The sequence below is a fragment of the Alligator mississippiensis genome, chromosome 7 (assembly GCF_030867095.1).
Source record: "Alligator mississippiensis isolate rAllMis1 chromosome 7, rAllMis1, whole genome shotgun sequence".
In the NCBI taxonomy this organism is placed as follows: domain Eukaryota; kingdom Metazoa; phylum Chordata; order Crocodylia; family Alligatoridae; genus Alligator; species Alligator mississippiensis.
This window is the reverse complement of record NC_081830.1, coordinates 38,474,248-38,492,375: the sequence shown is the minus strand read 5'-3', so window position 1 is coordinate 38,492,375 and position 18,128 is coordinate 38,474,248. Positions and strand designations below refer to the sequence as shown.

Genomic DNA, 18,128 nt, shown 5'->3' with positions numbered 1-18,128 from the left:
AAGGGCACCTCGAGGTTCTCCAGGAGCTGTGGGTACTGTGCAACCCCTGAGAAACAAGCCACTTTTCTAGATGTCCAAATTTGGGTTTGGGAGCTTACAGCTTGGAATTAAAGCTTAAAAACACTAACCAAGGCTTAGTAGGCAATAAGCAGAGCTAAGAAATAAAAAGGAACATAGGAAAGAATTAAAAGGTCAGATTCTTAAAACCCAACATTTGTAAGAAGTGACTTGCAGGCCCTCAACACCTAGTGCATGCACTCCCAGAGTCTTTCAGCAGGGCTTGGGTGAGACATAAAAACACCAGCTCACACACCCGTTAGGGTTGGGGACAGTGAGATTTATACCTCCATTTGGGCCACACAGAAGGTGGTTTGGGGCAATCAGGTCTTAGAAACAGTATTCACATTGAATCAGCATCATTCTAGTCAGGTGGAACAGACCTGCTACTGAAGTGTGGAATTAGACATTATCAATTTGTCTGAGTGAAAACCAGTGACTCCATTCAACAGAGTTAAAAAAGTTGCTAATAGAGCACTTGGTAGTAGCCTGTCCTTTGGAAGTGAGGCCATGAAAGTTTACTTTCAACTAGGGGGAGGACAGAATTTGGCAGGAAATATATCACAGATATTTAAAATCTTTCCTTGGCATGAAAAGCAAAATTTAAAGCACATGTGCAGTGCAAACACGTAGAAAGAACCCAGATGCCTGGAACGCTCTGGTGCCAACCTTGCCAGTGACAGCCCTGTAGCCTGGCCACCTGTTACCAAATGAACTAATTAATTTCTCTGGAGGTCAGAAAGGCGGGTAGAAAGATTTGGAGATTCCCCTCTTCCACCCTGCACCAAACACCAGCAACTCACTGGAGAAAAAGAACTTCCTCCAAAGAAGGTCACCCGATACCATGTGGCAATAAAAACCCACTGAGCAGAGAATTCTGGGAATTCTGGGAAATACTGCCCAATGTCCTTGGTGGCTCTCTCCAAGAGGGCCTGGTCCTTGCTTTCCCGGTAATACACATCACCCGCTCTTCGGTTATCCACGTCAGCCCAGAATGCTGCCACCACACGCCGATCCTTGGAGATTGGAAAAGCAACTGGCGTAAACTGAGAAACTTCTTTCAGGAAAGAGATGATTCCATTGTTGTTCACCTGTAGGAGAAGAAGAAAACAGACAAATGTGGCAGGAACATACAGACAGCACAAGAGAGAAGATGGTCTCAGAAGTAGACCATCAGCGTCGCTGCTGGGAGACTGGGATTCAAATCCCTGCTTCTCCACAGAGTTTGAACAAGGCCCTTACCCTCCCTCTGCCTCATGCATGAAGGAAGAGGAGTCACAGCTGACCTCATGGAGGTTTGTGAGGATCCAACATTGGAATGGGTTCAGATACACACCAGTGAGGGCTGCACAAGTGCCAGAGATAGACCGATAGAGGACATATTTTTACTTTCCTCTGCTGCAGCTGAGTGAATGACCCAAAGGCCACAGAGCTTCCAACAGGCCCTGCCCCAGAACATGGGCTGAATTCTTATTTTAGAGAGGATTTTATTTCATAAATATTCACGCATTTCCCTTTCCTGTCCTTTGAAGTACAAACATGACCCTTGCTCAGGTGCCGATGCTCTGCAGATGAAAAATGTGATGCTGAACAACCACCAGGGGCTGGCCTCCCTGTCCTGCCACCTGCACCCGCCTCCAGCCTCCTCTGCCACCTCCCCGTTGTGAACACGGTACGGGCTGGAGAGCTGTAGCCTGGGGGTCTGGGAAGGCAGGCTGAACAAACCAGGCCCTGTTCTCTTGCCGGAGATGGGCCAGAGGAAGGAGGAACAGCTGAGAAAACTGTAGCAGCCGCAGTGGTTTAAACAAACAGCGCCCAGTTCATTTGGGTCGCTCTCACCTCGCCTGGGCGGGGAAGCAGCAGGGCCAGTGAAACTCGCCTTCACTTCCTTGCTTTAAATAGGTGGGTGGAAGGGGGGGAAGGTTTGTCTTTCTCTCCCTGCCCACAGTTCAGTGCTGGGAGATGGGGATATACAGCAAGCCTGAACCTCATCCTGCTGGATCAGGGTAGAGGGAGCCTCAGACCTGAGTGAAGAACTTACCCACAAGCTTCTCCTGACATCTTGGAATGCTGCCCTGCTGCTCCTGGCCACAGCCCTCTGGCCCCTCAGCTCTGCACAGGACCCTCAATGTCTGCCTGCAACACCTCTGGGCCTCAGGCCTCTCTGCTGCTCCGCACCAGCCTGGATGGTCACTCATATTCTGGTGCTGGGCCCAACAAGGAGTGCTGTCCCTACAGATGCTGCACCTGATCCACAGCCTTCCTCATTGGAAGGGTCTGCAGGGATTTGTCACACACTTCAGCCCTGCATTGCCTGGCCTACCGCAGTGGCAGAGACAAGGCCAAGCACTCACACTTTTGGCCCAATACATTTCCTGTCCTACTCGGCATTTCTGGAGCTGGCAGAGATCCATTTCCACAACCTCTCACCAGAAGCCACAGGACGACAGGTGGAGTTGTTCAAAGGGGCCTTACCCTTCTGATCTATGGCAGTGCTCACACAGATCCACTCCTTCACAACATGCTGCTTCTTCAGTGAGGAAGTGGAACAGCCACTGTTGAACCCCAGCCAGCCAGCTGCTGTCATGCAGGGTACGCTTTAAAGGCCCCACAGTCATGCAAGCATGGCATCCATTTACTTTGGGGCAACTCCATTGGGATGCAATGGAAGGTAGAACCAGTCCTGAAGCATCTTCTCTAGACAACATGCTGCAGCCTGGATATACTGCAACATGGAAGATGTTTGTTACATTCAACGGGAAGTGTTGGCCGCACAAATTCAAAGCCTGAAACATGTCCAAGGCACAGAGACCAGGGCAATATCTAGTGGGTGCTCAAATAACACAGCTATAAATCCTGCTTCTCAGTGCATTCATCTCAACCCATCACAGTCACATGTTCTTCCTGCCTTGATGACACATCATACTGCATCCTAGCATCACAGTACACTTGTCCCCTCATAGTGGACATTTTTTTATTTACTGTGACCAAACACTGACCCCTAGTAGAATGAAGCACGTTATTTGTTGATGCCTATGATTTCGTCTTAGGTGGGTACAGCAGACAGCAAGGACAGTCCAGCCTGGAGCCAAAAGAGAAGGAAAGCCATGCCCAAGTTGCAGCTAGAAGTCATGCTACTGGAAATCTATTCCTTCCTCCCCAGTCTTAACCCTGGGGAGAGCCACCCACATGATCAAAGGTCAGGACAGCAAGCCTTATGAGGAGATAGGCTGAGGGACATGGGACTCTTCAGCTTGGAGAAGAGAAGGCTCAGGGGGTACATGGTGGCAGCCTATAAGTACATGGGGGAGGGAGGTACACCAGGATCTGGGAGAACGGATGTTCACCAGGCCACCCCAAGGGATAACAAGGTCTAACAGCCACAAACTCCTGGAAGGCTGATTTAGACTGGACATAAGGGAAAACTTCTTTACGGTCCAAGTGTCCAGGGTCTGGAACAGACTCCCCCCCAAGAGGTGGTGCAAGCACCTACTATGGACTCATTCAAATGGCATTTGGATGCTTATCTTGTGGGGGTCATTTGACCCCAGCAGACTTCCTGCCTATGGCAGGGGGGCTGGACTCAATGATCTTGTGAGGACCTTTCCAGCCCCTAATGTCTATGAATCTATGAACCTTGTGGGTCAGGAGTAGGAAAGGGACTGCTGAATGTCTGGTCGAAGTGCTACATCACCCCTTCATGCCATGCAGGACTCAGGGGACATCTTTGGCTGTATTGCCTATGCTTGTTCCACAGGCTCAGGAGAGTGCCTGAGAGAAGTCACCAGGTCCCATAGTCTCCACAACCTTTCCTCAATGTGACCCCCTTTGTAACTATGCCATTGGATGACCTGGGGGGAATTACAGTTCACTGCTACAGATCCCTCCCTCGCAGATGAGGAGCAAGCAGCCAGGAGACCGTGGTCTTGCACTGGCACAGGATCTGACCCCAAATAGACCAAAATAAGGAGAACAAGAGTTTGCAGATACCATCACTGCTGTCAGTGCTGTCATTGCCTCTCCTCCTTCATGACACTAAGTCAACAGTCAGCAATGTTTTCTAGTGGTTGGTGGGTGCAACCTGGTTTGAGTTTCAAGCTCCCCGGGCCAGATCCGGCATACCATGGAGTTGTAGGTTACTAGCCCCTGCAACATCCACCTTGGCGCTTTGTTGTTTGGAACTGCCACCCCCACACCAAAATCTCTGTCCAACTGAGAACCCCAAGCAAAACAAAACCAACCCCTTGTTCTTAGCACTAAAAAGAGAAACTCCTGGTCCAAACCGTGAAAAAGAGTTCCTGAGCCATCTGCTGTCCCAGGGACTTAGAAGAAGCCTTGCACTGACTCGGGGATTCACTCTCAGGATCCTAAGAAAAAGAACACCACAGAAAATGCTGCTTCTCTCCCAGCTAGCTACAACCCACGTGGCCCACACATGCCGGTGTTGCAAAAGGGAGGACCAGGAAGTCTAGTCTTCCAAGTTTAACATAAACACCCTCTTGGGAGTACTTGAGAGACAAGGGAGGTAGCCCCATTGGCCATATCAGCTTTCATCATGTCGCACTTTGGCTGGGGCAGTCCAAGTACTTAGCCAGGATCACTGAAGAGGAAATGGGCTCAGGGGGAATGCAGGCATTCCTCTATCAGGAAGGGCTTGGGAGAATTCCTGCTGCAGCACATTGAGATCTCACCTGAACTAAGCAAGTCGGAACAGAATGACCCACCAGTGTCCCTTCTGTGCCCCACTTCCCACAACTACAACCTGTAATGAGAGTGAAGTAGTGAGCACAATGCCTAGACAAGCTCCATTTAAGCTTCTTGTGCCATTCCAGCAGCCCTTCTGGGAACCAGCCTGCCCACTACTTGCCTATCCTTCCACATTTCACATGTGCAGAACAGCAAGGAAGTGTTGACAGGACGGGGCACCTTGTGTGGCTCATGGTCAGTTGATGATGACCCTTAGAGTTGTCCCTTGAGAGGTATACCCCAAGAACCTTTGCTGGAAGTGACAGGCTGGTTGTATCGCAGCAGGGCCAAATCCCACCCCCACGACTGGGTCCTGAGAAGCCACCCCCTTCCTTCTTTCCTTCTGCTGAGCTGTGGAATTTCACCTAGGGGCCTCTAAGAGTTGCCTTAGGGCTTCTCTCAGCTTATCACCCCAGGGCCAGAGTCCTTCATGCCTCATGAGAAGTCTAGAAGTCACCATGAGATGCAGGACCACACTGAGTGTGGCAAGTATCAATATGCCTGTTCCCCCAAGGGAACCTTTCTCTGGAGCTCCCTGCAAAAAGAACTGTGATGAAACCAGCTGGACAGCATGACATATGTTGAAACCTGGGCTACAGGGCAGCAAAGAGGTATGCACTAAGAAGTGGTTGGTCTCCTAATGCATGAAGCAGTGTGTTACAGTAGTCTAACTGAGACCTTACCAGTGAATGTTTCTGGGCTAGGGACAGACATTCATAGATTCATAGATGCTAGGGATGGAAGAGACCTCAACAGATCATCGAGTCTGACACCCTGCCTAGACAGGAAAGAGTGCTGGGGTCAGATGACCCCAGCCAGATGCCTATCCAGCCTTTTCTTAAAGACCCCCAAAATAGGGGAGAGCACCATCTCCCTTGGAAATCCATTCCAAATTTTGGCCACCTATACCGTAAGCAAATTTTTCCTGATATCTAGCCTAAATCTGCTCTCTGTCAGTTTGTGACCATTGCTCCTTGTTACCCCAAGAGGCACCCTGGTGAACAGAGTATCTCTGATCCTTTAGTACATCCCCCTAATGAATTTGTAGGCAGCCACTAGATCACCTCTTAGCCTTCTCTTGCAGAGGCTGAAGAGGTCCAGGTCCCTTAATCTCTCCTCATACAGCTTGTCCTGTAAGCCCCTAACCATACAAATGGCCCTCCTCTGGACCCTCTCGAGTCTATCAACATCATTCTTGAAGTACAGCGCCCAAAACTGGATGCAGTACTCCAACTGTGGTCTGACCAATGCCGCATAGAGGGGAAGTATCACCTCCTTGGTTCTATTTGTCATGCATCTGTTGATGCATGATAAAGTGCAGTTAGCTTTGTTGATGATTTTGTCACACTGATGACTCATGTTCATCTTGGAGTCCACTATGACTCTGAGATCCCTTTCCATTTCTGTGCTGCTGAGAGGGTCATTCCCTAGCCAGTAGGTGTGCTGGATATTTTTGCACCCTAGGTGCAGGACTCTGCACTTGTCCTTGTTGTACTGCATCCTATTGTGTACTGCCCACTTTTCTAACCTGTCTAGGTCTGCCTGCAATCATTCCCTACCCTCTGGAGTGTGCATTTCACCCCACAATTTAGTATCACCCGCAAACTTGGACAGAGTACACTTCACACCCACATCCCAGTCACTGATGAAGATATTGAAACATACAGGTCCAAGGACTGAACCCTGCAGGACCCCACTCACTACCCACATCCTTCCAGGTCGATACCAACCTGTCTACTACCACTCTCTGGGTGCAACCCCCAAACCAATTTGCCACCCACTGGACCATGTAAGCATCTAAGTCACAGCCTCTTAATTTATTTATGAGAATAGGATGAGATACTGTATCGAAGGCCTTGCTAAAATCCAAGAAAACAACATCCACCTCTACTTCTGCGTCTTAAGCATTTTGTGACCCTGTCATAAAATGAAACCAGATTGGTCAGGCATAATCTACCTGCTATGAATCCATGCTGGTTTCCCTGCTGCATTATTTTTCCCACTGGACTCCCACAAATATGATCCTTCATAATCCTTTCAAAGACCCTTCCAAGGTTGGAGGTGAGACTGACTGGCCTATAATTACTTGGATCCTCCTTCTTCCCCTTCTTGAAAATCGAGACCACATTAGCCCTTTTCCAGTCCTCTGGGACCTGACCCAAGTGCCACAAGCACTCATACAACTGTGCCAGTGGTTTTGCTATGACACTGGCCAACTCCTTCAGTACTCTTGGATGCAGCTCATCCAGGCCTGCTGATTTAAACACATCCAGTCCATCCAAGTGACTCTGCACTAAGTCAGCGTCAACAGTTGGTGGGCTGGTGTCCCTCTGATGCCCATCTACGAACCCATTAGGAGAATTATCTTGAGCCCTATTCAGGAACACCGAGGCAAAAAACTCATTGAATAGCTCAGCCCCGTCCCCACTGTCACTAATTGCTCCTTCTTGTTCAGTAGGGGTCTATGCTGCCCTGTGCCTTCCTTTTACTCCCTACATACCTAAAAATACTTTTTGTTGTCTTTAATTTGTGTTGCCAGCCTCAGCTCCGTAGGTGCTTTGGCTTTTCTAACAGCCTCCCTGCAAGTGCAGGCCAAGTAGGTATACTCCTCCTTGGTAGCTTCCCCCTGCTTCCACTGCCTATATGCCTTTTTTTTTTGCCCTCTGGCTCCCCAGGATTTCCCTGTTTAGCCAAGGAAGTTTTTTGGCTCCTTTTCCCCATTTCTCTCATACTGGGATAGTCTCCCTCTATGCCTGAAGGATAGCTTTCTTTAGAAATGACCACCCTTCCTGGACTCCCATCTCACCAATACTCTTCTCCTGCAGTGCGTTATTGACTAGACTCCTGAGCACGCTGAAGTTAGCCTTCCTAAAGTCAAACACTTCCACCTTACTAGTTATCATATCCACCCTATGCCGTATGGTGAATTCGATTGATCGGTGGTCACTGTCCCCAAGGTGACCACGAATCTGCAGCTCCCCTACCAGGTCCTCCCCCGTAGCCAACACCAAGTCCAGTAAGGCATTTCCTCTAGTGGGACAGTATACCTCCTGCGTTAGGTGAGGGTCCTGCATGCAGGTTAAGAACCTACATGAACAGTTGGATTTGGCTAACTGCTCCTCCCAGCAGATGTCAGGGTAGTTTAGATCCCCCATGACAACCACGTCCCTAGACTGTACAGCCTCTGAGAGCTGCCTCAAGAATTCCAAGTCTAGCTCTTCCTCTTGGTGTGGTGGTCTGTAGCAGACCCCCACCACCAAGTCCTTTCCCCATGACCTCCATGTATCCTAACCCACAATGCCTCAACTTTCTCCTCCTCTGATCCCATTTTGATTAGGGTAGATATATAATGCTCCTTTACATAGAAAGCAACCCCACCCTCTTTCCTACTCTGCCCCTTCTGTACGACCTGTAGCCCTCAATGCGTACCGCCCAGTCATGGGTGGGGTCCCACCAGGTTTCCATTAGCCCCACTAAAGCGAAGTTATTATCTGCAAGCAGAAGTGTGAGTTGTTCCTGCTTGTTCCCCATGCTCCTAGCATTATTATAGAGGCACTTGAGCCCTCTGAAAGGTGCCTTTGGTGCCCCCCCCCCCCCTTCTGATGCCCAAAGGGCCCCTTGGGTACTTACCTGGGGTGTACTGCTGCATGTCTCGCAGTTTGTAGGTTCTAGACTCTTTCCATCTCCTGCCTCCCCAGCCCCCATCATACTTAGTTTAAAGCCTAAAAAGCCTGAGCCTAAATTGATTCAATTTTTGCTGGGTAGTCTAACCTAGCTAGGCTGAACCAGTTTGTAACTGAACAGACATTCTCTCTGGAATGAGGAAATTCAGGCACATGCCTGCAGTGGCTCAGGCTAGAAGCTGGGGAAAGGGGGGGGGGGGGTGCTAGAGTAGCAGCCCTCCCTTCCCTTACACCAGTGGAGAGGGGTCGATCTCGGAGCCTCTGGGAGTTGACCTGAGGGGGGGGGGGGGGGCAGACAACAGGTCAGTTTGTGTGGGAGGGAAGGGGCGGGGGCCAGATCAAGACCCTCACAGTGATGGACAAAGTGCTGCAGAGGTAGGAGCAGGGGTAAGGCGAGTGGCGCCCCGGCCAGGTGCGTGATACGAGGATTGAGCCCGGGCAGCTTGTCCAGGGGCACCAGGGGCTCCCACCACTGTGCACAGAGGCCCCGTGGGGCACGTGCCCCCCTCCTCTGTGCGCCGCAGAGGCAGATGCCATTGTAGGCTGGGCTTCGTGCCCCAAGCCCCACTGCAGCCCACCCAGGAGCAGCCCAACGCCATGTGCGGGATGCACATGATGTGGGACTGCTCCTGGGCCAGCTGCAGTGGGGCTTGGGGTACAAAGCCCAGCTCACAATGGCAGCCACCTCCGCTGTGCATGGCTGGGGGGCACTTGTCCCCCTTTAACACCATGCAGTGCAGGCAGCTGCAACAGTGCTGAGGGAGAGTGGGGCTGGAGCAGGGGCAAGCCCTGCACAGCTGGGGCGTGAGACAGAGCTGGGGTGTGGGACAGAGCCACGAGCGGCTCATCCAGGGGAGGTGCAGGGCGGGGCGTGGGGGCACGCAGCCCAGGAGGGCACGGGGAGCATGCCCCTGGATCTGGACGCCAGCTGGGTTATCTGCTGCTGTGGGCTGGGGCCAGACAGCAGCAGCGCTGGAAGCAGAACTACAGGGTGGGGGCTGCAGGCACCCAAAAATTCGCCGTAGCTGCCCCCTCACAGCACTGCTGCCGCCTGACTTGAACGCAGTGTGGCCCAGCTCCTCACTGTGAAGAGCGTGGCACTGCCTTCCCCTTCCCCCACCCCTTCTCCCCTGGGATCTGCATGGTGGGGAGGGTGGGCTGGGACAGGAAGGCAGCACCGTGCTGTTCACGGCGGGGAGCTGGGCTGCAATGTGTTCTGGGAGGTGGTGGTGGCGCTGGGAGGGGAGGCTATGGGGGGCTACGGTGAATTTTCAGGTGCCTGCAGCCCCCCCCCGCCCCATAGCCCCGCTCTTGGTGCTGCCATCGCCTGGTCCAAGCAGAGCCCGGCCCCAGCCCACAGCAACAGCTGGCCTGTCCTGCATGCAGATCTGGGGGCACATGCCCCCCCATGCCCTCCTGGGCTGCATGCCCCACCCTCCCTGCGCCCCCCTGGATGAGCTGCTTGCGGCTCCATCCTGTGCCCTGGCTGTGCAGGGCCTGCTCCAGCCCCACTCCCTCCCTCATCACCACTGGGGGGGCAGATTGAGGCCCCACCAACAAGGGAAGAAGTAGGGCTAGGTTTATGTGTAATGTCTGTCCCTAGTCCGGGAGGTCAGAGGGACTGCCCTTGTTTTTGTTGTCTGACCTCTTTGGCCACATGACCAGGGCCTAGGCTAGTTAGTAGAGCCGAGTCCCCAGGTAGCCACCTCTCCTTCCAGCAACTTTCCAATCAGCAAAAGCCCTGTAGGTGCTGGGAAGTTTTAGGGTTGTGCTGGCTTTAGTTGTTTCAGTACACCAATACTGACCATTCCTGTGTTAGCTTCAGTAATGACAAGAGGCATTAAGACTTTAAAAATGACCACTCTCAGGTCTGCAACAAATCCAGCAGGCACAGCAAGGCTTCATGCTGGCATGTGGCCATCCTCCAGGAGAGCAAACAACAAATTAGTCTCACCAATTAGAACTCCTGGGTGCGCTGGGCTCAGAAGACTGCACATAACCTGCCTTCAATCACAGCACTGTGCAAAGCAGGCGTGCATTAGCAAATAAGCTGCTGGGTACAAGCCCAGCATTGAGTGAATGTGCTACCATCAAGCATGCCAGTGCTTTTGCAAGGGGTTTCTTGCTTTTCAAAGGAGAGAATTTGATCAGACGTAAACGAGCCTGGAAGAGCCAGGTACAGAGGAAAGCAGCCACTCGCCACCCTAGGAAGTCCCTCTTACATTGCTAATCCCTTATGGGCCATCTGCACACAAAGATCACTCACATCTCAGGAATGAAAAGAAACCACGAACACTCTGAACTCTAGCCTGAATAAAAACCAACAGCAAAATATTCCAGGGGAAATAAGCTTGAATTCCATCTACAAACAACATTCAAGCTTAAATGCAGGTGTTACATTTTTTTGGGTTTTGTTTCGCCCTTCTGAGCAAACTGAGGATTCAAGCAATGTTTTGTGTGCATGCAGTTGGTCATGTCCCAGGAATCCAGACCCAGCCTGGAAATCACAGGAGCATTGTGCGGCTAAGTACATAGTTGCAGCAAGAACTCGTCTGGGGCATAAATCCACATTGCTCTGTGGACTCCAATGGTTTATGTCAGCTGAGGATCTGGCCCCAACACGTTTTAAATGCAGGAGGCTTTGAGTTATTTCCTAACCCAGTTTTAGCTCATCAGTGGTTGACATGAATGTAGAGTATGAGAAGAAGAGAAGGGAGTTCTCAGAGTCTTCCTGCCTGAACACGGCCAGTTGCCCATTAAATGCAACCCCTTCCGGACAGTGGCATCCATGTCTAGAGCAACTTCAAGTCTATCAAGTTATCACTGCGGAAGAAGTCAGAGGAGGTGGATGACTCAGCCTGAAGAAAGTACCAGACCTGAACCTCTGGGCCAAGCAGAAGAATCTTTACAGCTTCAGAGTCCAGAAAGACTTTCTTGGCTTTCTGCAAAGGCATGGAAGTGTACAGGCCTGGGGCACGCTGTACTCCACAGGCTTGCACACTGCCACACTCATCAGGTTTGCATTCAGCTTCCACCATGTTTGCTTCGGGACAAGATAAAGGAAATGGGAGTTTGCAGGGGTTTGCAGTCCAGCAAGAGGAATTTGAAGGAAGGATGAATGAAGTGGACAAACACTGGTTTTGCACCAAGCTCACAGAGATAGGGATGTTCTCCTAAAGAGAAGAATAGGAGGGGCTGGGAGAGGAGCAGGAGGTTCCTTCTGTGCTTGGTACTGAGGCTGTGTGAGAAGATGCTGCTGTGTGTAGTTTCTTTTGCTGATGAATATCAGAAAGTTTTCTGAGTGAAAGCAGCAAAGGAGGGTTTTGCTGAGTGAAAGCAGCGAAGGAACAGAGTGACTGGGGTGGGTGATATGAGTGGGACAGGGTTACAGGCTGGGACTTACATGCATGTACAGAAAGACACATTAGATGCCTGACTCCTTTCCAGCAGGCAAGCCATCACCCCAACACGACCACAGGTCTGCAAATACAGGTCTGTATAATGGACATACATGCCACTGTAGAGCAGGAGCCAGCTCTGGGACTTAAATGCCCCCCTCAACATTCAACTAAGTGGAAGAGACTCTTCCCTGATGTAGGACTAGCCAGCTCAGCTCCTCTCCTGGCTCCTTGGGCTTTGCCACATATGGACATATTTGCCTTGTCTGCTCTGTTGCAGTGATTCTGCCTCAGAAATGATTGCACTTACCCAAAGATGCTAAAGAGCCTTGTGTTGATTGGCATCCTTACATTCATAAGATACATAATAAAAGGGATCAGAGAGGTTCCCATCTGCAAAGCATCATGAAACCAGCATGGGGAACAGAGCCCTTTCAGCTTTCCTTTAAGGAGCTGCTTTTTAGCAAACTGGCTCTACTGCACAGGCCTGAACTGGGGTGGCAGTGCTACAAAAAGAGGCAGCTAGCCTCGCAGTGGGAAATGAGACAGGCCAGGCTGCAGAGTGATCTGCTCAAGTAGAGCTATGTGGGGCCTGATCCATTGCAGCCTGCAGCACGTGCAGGCTAGCTGGGTCATGGCTGCTGTCCCATTTACAAGCTAAGGGTCCAATCCCAGGCTTTGGTGACCTCAGTTGGTCAGAGAAGCCATGCTGGTTATTTGACACAGAAGGCCAAAGCAGAGGGGTGCTCTCTTCCAGTTTATTCCAGACCCAATTCCCTGGGCATGGGAAGTGGAGGGGAGACGGGCTGGGGATGGTGTGTTGCCACCTTGAATGCAAATAATAGGAGGGTGCTTTTGAACTGCTCCCCAAGAGGGAGCTGGAAGCAGATAGAGCCACAGCTCAGCTCCCAATCCATCATTGGCGTTTGGGATGGATCCCCTTGCCAACACAATCCCCAGGGAAGCACAAGACTCTTCACAGTCCTCGTGTGCTGTGCCTGCCAGACCCAAGATGATCCCCAGTCAGCAGGCTAGGCCATGCTGAGTGAAAGCAGCAAAGGAACAGAGTGACTGGGGTGGGTGATATGAGCGGGACAGGGTTACAGGCTGGGACTTACATGCATATACAGAAAGACACACTAGATGCCTGACTCCTTTCCAGCAGGCAAGCCATCACCCCAACATGACCACAGGTCTGCAAATACAGGTCTGTATAATGGACATACATGCCACTGTAGAGCAGGAGCCAGCTCTGGGACTTAAAAAGGGTGGGGAAGAAAGGGGGAGGGGTTGCGCTCTATGTCAGTGAGCAATATACATCAACCCTCATCAAGATGGAATCCAAGGATGAGGAAGTAGAAGGATTGTGGATTAGGCTACATGGGGGGCAAGGAGAAAGGGATTTGGTGGTAGGGGTCTGCTACAGACCCCAACATCAAGGGGAAGAAAGAGATTCGGGACTCCTGAGGCAACTCTCGGAGACCATAAAAGATAAAGAGGCGGTAGTCATGGGGGACCTAAACTACCCGGACATCTGCTGGGAGACGCAGACAGCAAAGTCCCACCACTCACGCAGGTTTCTAACCTGTGTACAGGACCTCCACCTGACACAGGAGGTACATGGTCCCACTAGGGGGAATGCCATACTAGATCTGGTATTGGCAACGGGAGATGACATGGTAGTGGACCTCCAGATTGGTAGCCATCTGGGGGACAGTGATCACCTAATAATAGAATTCACCTTAAGACGTCGAGTGGGTAAGGTAACTAGTAGGGTAAAAGTGCTAGACTTTAGGAAAGCTGATTTCAATGAACTCAGGCTTTTAGTCAAGGACGCACGGCAGAGTAGGAGATTTGAAGAAATGGAAGCACAAGAAGGGTGGCTGTGCCTTAAGGAAACGATCCTTTGGGCACAAAGCAAGACGATCCCCGAGCGAGGCAAAAGAGGGAAAGGGGCCAGGAGGCTTCCCTGGCTGACCAGAGAAATCCAGGGCAGCCTAAGGGACAAAAGGGGAGCACATAAAAAGTGGAAACAGGGAGAGATCACCAAAGATGAATATACCTCCTCTGCTCGTGCTTGTAGGGAGGCAGTTAGGCGGGCCAAAGCTACCATGGAGCTGAGGATGGCAACCCAAGTAAAAGACAACAAGAAATTGTTTTTTAGATATATAGGGAGTAAAAGGAAGACCCAGGGAAGAATAGGACCCCTGCTAAATGGGCAGAAACAATTGGTGACAGACAGGGGGGACAAGGCTGAACTCCTCAACGAGTTCTTTGCCTCAGTGTTCCTAAGTGAGGGGCACGACAAGTCTCTCACTGGGGTTGTAGAGAGGCAGCAGCAAGGCGCCAGACTGCCATGCGTAGACCCTGAGACGGTGCAGAGTCACTTGGAAGAACTGGATGCCTTTAAGTCGGCAGGCCCGGATGAGCTCCATCCGAGGGTGCTGAAGGCACTGGCCGACATCATTGCAGAGCCACTGGCGGGAATATTTGAACGCTTGTGGCACACAGGCCAAGTCCCGGAGGACTGGAAAAGGGCCAACGTGGTCCCCATTTTCAAAAAGGGGAGGAAGAAGGACCCAGGCAACTATAGGCCAGTCAGTCTTACCTCCATCCTTGGCAAAGTCTTTGAAAAAATTATCAAGGCTCACATTTGCGAGAGCCCGGCAGGATAAATTATGCTGAGGGGAAACCTGCACGGGTTCGTGGCAGGCAGATCGTGCCTGACCAATCTAGTTTCTTTTTATGACCAGGTTACGAAACGCCTGGACATAGGAGGAGGGGTGGACGTCGTATACTTAGACTTCAGGAAGGCCTTCAATATGGTATCCCACCCCATACTGGTGAACAAGTTAAGAGGCTGTGACTTGGATGACTACACAGTCCGGTGGGTGGCGAATTGGCTGGAGGGTCGCACCCAGAGAGTCGTGGTGGATGGGTTGGTTTCGACCTGGAAGGGTGTGGGCAGTGGGGTCCCGCAGAGTTCGGTCCTTGGACCGATACTCTTTAATGTCTTCATCAGTGACTTGGACGAGGGAGTCAAATGTACTCTGTCCAAGTTTGCAGATGACACAAAGCTATGGGGAGATGTAGACACGCCGGAGGGCAGGGAACAGCTGCAAGCAGATCTGGACAGGTTGGACAAGTGGGCAGAAAACAACAGAATGCAGTTCAACAAGGAGAAATGCAAAGTGCTGCATCTAGGGAGGAAAAATGTCCAGCACACCTACAGCCTAGGGAATGACCTGCTGGGTGGCACGGAAGTGGGAAGGGATCTTGGAGTCCTAGTGGACTCCAAGATGAACATGAGTCGGCAGTGTGACGAAGCCATCAAAAAAGCCAATGGCACTTTATCGTGCATCAGCAGATGCATGACAAATAGGTCCAAGGAGGTGATACTTCCCCTCTATCGGGCGCTGGTCAGACCGCAGTTGGAGTATTGCGTGCAATTCTGGGCGCCGCAATTCAAGAGGGATGCGGATAACCTGGAGAGGGTCCAGAGAAGGGCCACACGTATGGTTAAGGGCCTGCAGACCAAGCCCTACGAGGAGAGACTAGAGAAACTGGACCTTTTCAGCCTCCGCAAGAGAAGGTTGAGAGGCGACCTTGTGGCCGCCTATAAGTTCATCACAGGGGCACAGAAGGGAATTGGTGAGTATTTATTCACCAAGGCGCCCCCAGGGGTTACAAGAAATAATGGCCACAAGCTAGCAGAGAGCAGATTTAGACTGGACATTAGGAAGAACTTCTTCACAGTTCGAGTGGCCAGGGTCTGGAACGGGCTCCCAAGGGAGGTGGTGCTCTCCCCTACCTACCCTGGGGGTCTTCAAGAGGAGGTTGCATGAGCATCTAGCTGGGGTCATCTAGACCCAGCACTCTTTCCTGCTTATGCAGGGGGTCGGACTCAATGATCTATTGAGGTCCCTTCCGACCCTAACATCTATGAATCTATGAAATGCCTCCCTCAACATTCAACTAAGTGGAAGAGAATCTTCCCTGATGTAGGACTAGCCAGCTCAGCTCCTCTGCACTAGACAGGTGCACTTTGTGGCCAGCTTAGCATCCTGTAGGCTGCTCTTAATTATACATACCAGGGCTAAATTTAACTCCCCCACTCCATCTTGTTCCTACCCTAAGTATTGAAATAAAGAATAAAGGTTAGTGGGGTGAGTTCAGCATCAGTATTTTCCACTATGCTTCGTATGCACAGGTCTCTTTATGTAGGTGCAACCTCGACTATTCTGTGTAGAGATACCAGCGTAGGTTTTTCAGAATGAGCGATTCGGCTGTCTAACAAGACACAGCTTGATGAGGACAATGTTTTAAAGGACAATGCTCAGCCCTTTCTGAAGGTGGGATCTTTTAAAGGCATTTCAAATGGGGCACCCCCAAATCCCCTAGCACTTGTGTAGAATAGCTAAGATGTTCATATTGGAAACTTCATGTATCCCTTTTCAATAGTGAGAGCTGCTAAACAGTCTCTACTCCCAACAGCTTGCACTGCAGAGACACAAGCAGAAAATACAGAACAGGATGGAAAGGCAAAGGGGGGGGGAAGAGAATGAACAAGTAAATAAACAAAATCGAGGGATATAGAAACATCTATCCCATTATGCCTCCCCTCCCCCCACCAGCAATGTGACTCATGCTCCTAATTCCCATAGTCCCACCCCAATTCTCTCATCTTAAAGCAAGATGAGAAGGAGTTTAGGCCAAGATTTCTTTAAAGGAGGGTTTGGTGCCTAACGCCAGGCTTCCAGGCTGAGATCCCCTGTGCAGTGTAGGGAACCGAGATGCCTCTATGCTGGTCATTTTAAAGGAAGGGCCTTAGCTTGGAGAAACCCCAGCTCTAACTCAGCATTTGCAGTGCCCCACAGAGCAGGGTGATTTTTGGGAACACAGGGCACCTTCTGTTGACTTCAACACTGCTGAAAGGCACACTGCTTCCAGGGGTGTCTTCCCTTGGAGACTGGAGTCTCACTTTCCACAGCCATATTTGAAAATCCTGCCCTCACCCTGCAGGGTTCCACAATGGTGGAGACACAAGTAACCCTGTGCCCAGGATGACAGAGATGGCTCCAGGGTTGCTGTTCTGGACATATACAACCTTTTCCTCATGTCTCCAGTGAAGGATGCATCTGAGCAGACCCTGTCCATCTGTGCTGCTCTCAAGCATGCCAGAGATCTTGGGGGCAATTGTGTATGTGCACGTGTGTGAATAGCCGCAGGGAAGCTTCACTGCCATATTCCTGGGCTTGGCCTGTGCAAGGGGGAGGAGTGCACTTGGAAGTGTCCTTCCCTAGGCAAGTTGGAGCACAAAGTAGGCCAGGCCCTGTGTTCTAAGTCTCTCACCCAGCCTGGGGCTCCTCTTCCTTTGCAAGTAGTTTAATTCCCCATCTTGTACATATGTGTTCACTCATACGCAATTAATCCATAGTACTCTGCAGGATTACATGTGTGAAAAAGAGCAGTGGTGCATCTGTGATGACTCAAGGAACATGTGAGAAGTAAGGTTTGTTTGGTAATAAATTATATTACCAGCCTGGCCTCACAGGGGGTAAGCAAAACCAGCCTCTGCCTAACAATGTGAAGGATATATGTTTCCGACATATGAGAAAACAGCTTTGTGGTTCTAGATCAGTGTTTCTTCACATTTTTAGATTCAAGGAATCCCTTGATAGACACAAGGCCCCTCCTGGAAAATGCCAGCTCTTAGTTTTCACTTGATATTTGACTAAAGAAAAATAATAGAGTAATTCTTCTCTTGCAAAGAACTCAGAAAGATCACAACAGGTCAGAATGCTTTTAACATTATGGATTCGTTTAAAATCTCTGGGTTTATCATATGAATCATGTATGATTCCTGACAGTGCCAACATTGCATGGCACTCTGCAGTACCCCTGAATGGATCTCATGGCATTCCAGGGTGCTGCAGCCCTTAGTTGAGAATCACTGGTTTCGATGACCAGACTTGGCTCATTCTCCACACTGGACTGCTGCAGACTAACACATGTAGCAGGAGCCTTCTTAGGAGAGGAGAAAAGCATCTTCCCTCCCTCAGCACTGTGGGAGGAGACCTGAACTGCAAACCTGGCTCTGCCACTGACCTGCAAGCTCCTTCTCCTCTCTAAGCCTGTTTCTTCCCCCAGGTGTATCTATTTAGGTGAGAAGTTCTTTGAGGTAGGGGCTGTTTCACACCATACTTGTATGCCAACTAGCAGAATAGGACACTGGCCTCTAACA

The 18,128-nt window shown here is 50.7% G+C and overlaps 1 protein-coding gene across 6 annotated transcripts in view; it reads right to left on the bottom strand.

Moving 5' to 3' along the window:
* Window positions 1-18,128, bottom strand: part of SNED1 (sushi, nidogen and EGF like domains 1) — an 87,401-nt gene that overhangs the window by 43,263 nt on the left and 26,010 nt on the right. For 5 of the 6 annotated variants that reach the window (XM_014598783.3, XM_019486080.2, XM_059730866.1 and 2 more), the window contains exon 2: window positions 861-1,148. In XM_014598783.3, coding sequence (XP_014454269.1) covers window positions 861-1,148 — 288 coding nt within the window. Of the gene's footprint in view, window positions 1-860; window positions 1,149-18,128 lie in introns of those variants that run through there. The other variant, XM_059730869.1, reaches the window with a different exon arrangement.